At 37.3% G+C, this 5,654-nt stretch overlaps 2 protein-coding genes across 2 annotated transcripts; both read right to left on the reverse strand.

The window, feature by feature from the left end:
- Positions 1-217: 217 nt before the first annotated feature.
- On the reverse strand, positions 218-1,959 carry LOC145948743 (uncharacterized). The gene is made up of 3 exons (XM_083058336.1): positions 741-1,959; positions 474-656; positions 218-222 (listed from the first exon to the last, which is right to left on the reverse strand). The coding sequence occupies exons 1-3, from the start codon at positions 1,957-1,959 to the stop codon at positions 218-220; spliced, it is 1,407 nt and encodes a 468-aa protein (XP_082914462.1).
- Positions 1,960-3,378: 1,419 nt separating this feature from the next.
- LOC145948744 (uncharacterized) lies at positions 3,379-5,237 on the reverse strand. Its single transcript, XM_083058337.1, has 4 exons — positions 5,060-5,237; positions 4,841-4,974; positions 4,622-4,771; positions 3,379-3,459 (listed from the first exon to the last, which is right to left on the reverse strand). The coding sequence occupies exons 1-4, from the start codon at positions 5,235-5,237 to the stop codon at positions 3,379-3,381; spliced, it is 543 nt and encodes a 180-aa protein (XP_082914463.1).
- Positions 5,238-5,654: the final 417 nt, after the last annotated feature.

A 5,654-nucleotide genomic window follows, 5' to 3' on the forward strand; every position in this document is an offset into this window, starting at 1 on the left:
GCAGTTCGTGATACTCATTATATGCTTCTCAAACGATAGATCAGGGCAAAAGGTGACCCCAAGATCGCGTACAGAATCTACCTCAGAGAGACGCACCCCGTTTATCGAGTACTCATGCATGCAAACGCTTCTCCTCTGACTAAAGCGGGTTACATGACATTTCGCTATATTAAACTGTAGTTTATTAACATTGCACCAACGCTCGAGCCGAAACAGATCAAGCTGCAACAGATCCGCGTCCTCAAGGTTATTTACTCGTCGAAAAACTTTTAAATCGTCCGCATATAGTAGAAATTTACAGTGATTAAAGACCTTGTTAATGTCATTAATAAATAGATTGAAAAGAAGCGGGCCCAGGTGAGAACCCTGGGGCACGCCAGACGATGCTTTAAAAATTCTAGATTGGCAATTATTGATTTTTACAATCTGTGACCTGTCTGTTACATAACTTGATACCCATTTCAGCAAAGTACCATCAATACCAAAGGCCCGCAACTTAGTGAGTAGTAGGGAATGATCAACGCTATCAAAAGCCTTTCTAAAGTCCGTATAAACTGCATCGACCTGGGAGCCATCCTCCACCACTGAATTAATAAAATTCTGATAAAGTAGCAGATTAGTCACGACGGAACGACCGGCAATAAAGCCATGCTGCTCTTCAATCAAAACATACTTAAATAATGATGCAAGTTTATTCGCTATTATATTTTCGAATAATTTAGGCATGAGGCATTGCTTACTTATTGGTCTATAATTAGAGACCAAAGTTCTATCACCGTCCTTAAATATTGGCGTAACGGTGGATAGCTTCCAGGATTCCGGGAAGATGCCACTTACTAAAGACTTATTGAAGATAATCCAAAGTACTCTAGATAGTATGAAATTGGTTGCTTTAAGAAAGAGCGGAGGAATGCCGTCATAGCCAGAGTTGGATGCCAAATTCGTGGCATTTATGCAGTTAAATATATCCCCGATGGAGATATCTATATTCAATAGGCTCAGATCATGCTCACACACATCAACATCGCTGCCACCATGCACATCCGAACCGGAGTAAACAGATTCGAAATAGTCCGCGAAACAATTTGCTATGGCTGATCCATCATAGACAGACGAGCCATTGTGATAAATTGACATTGGAGGTTTATTAGAAGTATACATGGATTTTGTGAAGCTCCAGAAAACATTTACATTACTCGAGATAGCCTCCTCCGTACGATGCACATAGCTCCGCAGACACGCCGATGAAAGGGATTTACATCGAGCCCTCAGACCCGAAAACTCCATATAATCCGAAAAGCAATTAGTTCTCTTATATCGGATGTGAGCACTCTTTTTGGCCTTGATGAGAGTTTTCAGTTCATTTGAGAACCATGTAGGATGCTGTGATTTGCGGGTCATATATGTAGGAACAAAATTAGAGATGACATAATCAAGATGCCCATACAAAAAATCCACAGCTTCATTTGCATCCAGAAATTTTAGTTCTTCATCCCAGGAGATACTGTCCAAGTAATCATTAATAGCATCATAGTTCGCACGTTTAAAGTTCCACCTATGTTCAATGTGAGATGACAGCGATGTTTTCAGTGGCAAGGTCAATAAGATGGCCGGATGATAACGATCGCACGCACATAAGTAATCAACGGCTAGCTCCACTGAAGTGCTATGCAGTGTGGAAAACACTAGATCTAAGGTATTCCGATTCGCATTAATGATCCTATTGTGCTGGTAAAAATTAAATTCATTGAAGAAGTGTGAGATAATGTTAGCATGCGGTAACATATTACAGTGTCGATCTGATTCATATTGCAAGTAATTGTTATTATTATGCCACTGAATATGCGGAAGATTATAATCGCCCGCAATAAGAAAATTAGCATTAGGTGACGCGACTAACACTTCTTCAACAGAGAGGCAGTGAGCCTCGTATAAAGACGGCTCCGATAAAGGAGGCATGTAAACAGTGCCGACAATAAATTGTACATGATCAAGGCGAATGTCAACAAACAGCTGTTCGACGCGTGACTCTGAGATATTTATAGCACGACTAAATATAGAATTTCTCACAGCAATCAACACACCTCTTCCGCGCGAATAAACACTATTAGCAATATTTCTATCATTGCGAAACACGGTGAAATCATCAAGGCCCAGCTCCAAGCTCGATATACCCTCATGCAGCCACGTCTCAACCAAGACTATTATATCGTAGTCAACAGATACGGACGCCACAGCACACCGCAGATCACAAAGCTTCGTTCTCAAACCGCGAACATTTTGATAATAAATAAGGGGAGAGCGAGTTAGTTTTTTGAACTTGACTTTACATCGACGATTTTCGGCACACCGTTTATATAACGAATTGTTTTATTTGTTTCTCCTTCGTCCTTCAGGCGCCCCAGAGCGGCCCGCAGGTCCCTAAGATATTGTCTTTGCTTCATTGTTTGATCCTGAGAGATGTTGACAGGACCAGAGTATCGCGATTTATTCCTCAGGATTTCCAGCACCTCCCGTTTTGTGGAAAAAGAGACACGCACCGGTCTAGAATGACCTCGCTTCACCTTTCCCAGTCTCTCCGTTCGCATTGCGGAATTCACGCCAGGCTGGATAGTCCGAATGATATCCCTCACCAGATCATCATCTCTACAGCCATTGTTATCGGACTCCTCCAGATTGAAAAATATCAAATTAGTCGATCTTCTCTCTCTATCTTCCATTTCCTCGATAACATCCGTCTCAACTGAGCGCAAGGGGTCCAATGGTTGAATTACTGTCGACCGGCTCTCAAGTAAGTCCAGTCTATTCGATATGCTCTGAATTTCATTTCTGACCTTGTCCATATCAGCCTGGTGCATCTACATGATCTCTCTCCGGAAAGTGAGAAACTCTTCCTGTATTACCTTCCTGATATCCTCTAGGAGCCGCGGACTCGCATTCAAACTTTGAGGCGAACTTCCGGAAGGGCAACTCAAGAACTGACCATTCAAGAAGGGATGACCGCTACGTGCGAGACAACTCGGATGCGATGCTATATTGCATCCACCACAAGTTACAGGCTTTGCCACGGCTACACCGCATCCTTTGCATATTTTTTTTCCATCCATTTCGTTAGAATCACAACTAGAGAAAACTCAGCAACAGCGAAATAGGCGGTATATGGATTTAACGAAAACAGGCCGCCGAACCAAAACACGACCGTCCTCAACCAGTGTATACTGTATACTGTATATATGATGAGCTGCTGCCGGATATTCGATATTCATCACATGAAAGATTAGTGTTTCGAACGATACCGAGACTGATCTCGGTCTCGGGATCGAGACCGAGACGAGACCGAGACGAGACCGAGACGAGACTTAAAACTTGAATTCGAGACTAAGACGAGACCTTTTTATGACGAGTCTCGGCGATATCGAGAGTCTCGTCGAGATTCTCGAATTTTGTGATATTTTTAATCTGAAATATTTTTAATTAAAAATTATTTTTAAATTAATTATTTATTTATCATTTTGATGCAAAAAGAATTTACTTTAAAGTAAGTATTTTTAAATATAAATTCAATTTATACTAAAATGAAATGGAATTCTTTTCATAATTCTATTAGATATAAAATTGGTTCTTCCTATAAAGAAGTATGTGACATATAATATGTGCAAAATCTAAATCTCTATGTTAAATATGAAAATATATTATACTTAAATTAGGCGCCTTCGCCACAGAACAGTCTCTATAATTGAATATCGTTTTTGGAAATGAAGATTAAATATAAAAATATGTCCAGTTCGAAAACCGAGAGTACGGAATAATCGGTGCCTAATTCGTCGACGTTGAGTGTATTGAAAAAATATTTCTTTTATTTAATAGATAAAGACAAGGTAAAATTCGGAAAATATTTAATATACAAAAGTGAAAAGAAAGTAAAAAAATTTATAAAAATGAAAGACTCAAATACAAGTGACTTAAAAGAACATTTGTTATCTTGTCACCCAAAAATTTACAATAATGCTTATAAAAAGAAAATAACGCTACCGCAACTGGCACATGGATAACTGATGATTAATCAAGCATTTTAATAGGTAGCGTAAAAATGTAAAAATAATTTAAGTATAATATCTTTACGTTTAACATAGAGATTTAGATTTTGCACATATTATATATATGTCACATGCATTTTTATAGAAAGAACAAATTTCATATCTAATAGAATTATGAAAAGAATTCCATTTCATTTTAGTATAAATACTATAAATTAAATTTATATTTAAAAATATTTTCATTAAAGTAAGTTCTTTTTATAGACAAGAAATGTACAATCCTGTTATCTCAAAGCGAATTTTATGATTTGGTTGTCAACTGGCTATGCATCAAATATTTGCCTTTTAATTTTTTCGAAAATGACGCTACACTTATTATGATTATCGAGACCGAGAATCTCGATTCGAGACTGAGACGAGATTGTCATATTCGAGACCAAGCCGATACCGAGACGAGATCGAAATTTTCGAGACCAAATCGAGATCGAAACGAGACTTGAGCTAATCTCGTCTCGTCTTGGCGAGACCGAATCACTATGAAAGATTTTGAAGCAAGTGTCGATTGCTCTAAACGCAGATGTTACGTTGTATAAGACCTTGTCCACAGATATAAAAAACGATGATATTTCAGCCAAAGTAGGTCCTACGACAATAATATATGGTTGAAGTGTCAAATTCATCTGGTACATCGCATCAATTCGTTTTTGTCGAATATCACTTATATCTCCAGCAGTCTGAAAAATCATGATTATAAAGTACATGCATTATTTTTTGAAAAAATTAAATAAAACTTTAAATCATACCTTGACGTGTACAACAAGACTTTCTTCAGATTCAATCATTGAAGGTTTCCAATGACCCTTCTTTGTTGTTATAACTCGTCCTCTTGGAGGAATCATGTATGACAGTGCACACAATTGCGCAATAGCTTTAGATTCTGTTTCCGAAAACGTTATACAAATTATATTTTCAAGTTTATAACTGCATAAAAATTATTATACAATAATATACAAATAACATACCATCGCTTTGATCACTTCCTATTATTTGTAATAGTTCATTTACTCGAGGAATTTTCTTCTTCTCAAGAGGACAAACTTTTAAAACGTTTTGGAAGAATTGAGGCCACTGACTAATAGCGTCTTCTGTCGAACTTAATTCGAAATGTTCAAAATACTGGACTATTAATAACCAGCCCATTGGATGAGTTAAAATCGGCCATTTTTCTAATATTTCGGATAGCGAAGTATTCCGATTGTTTCGATTGTCTTGCAAACGAATAGTAGCAGTAGCCTTCCAGTGGCTTTCAACCACTTCCCACGGTTCTCGATTAGTTTCCAATCATTTGACGCTTGTCTCCAACACTTCACTTGTAACTAAAAATAGAATTATAGATCATATTATATAATTAAGAAAATATTTAAAATCTATTGAAATACTTACCGTCATTAGATGCTTCACTTTCTTGATCAGTATTAGAACTTGTAATATCAGAAATATCTGCTAGTATACGTTTATTTTGTCGCAATTTATTTCGATATTTGTCTACAAGTTTACCGCATACAGAAATCGATTTTTTATTTCGAGAATTCTGTTTAGATATTGGTGCAACATAAT

The sequence above is a fragment of the Prenolepis imparis genome, unplaced genomic scaffold, assembly GCF_030444845.1.
Source record: "Prenolepis imparis isolate NDT839.2.m4 unplaced genomic scaffold, iyPreImpa1.0 SCAF_638, whole genome shotgun sequence".
Classification (NCBI taxonomy): domain Eukaryota; kingdom Metazoa; phylum Arthropoda; class Insecta; order Hymenoptera; family Formicidae; genus Prenolepis; species Prenolepis imparis.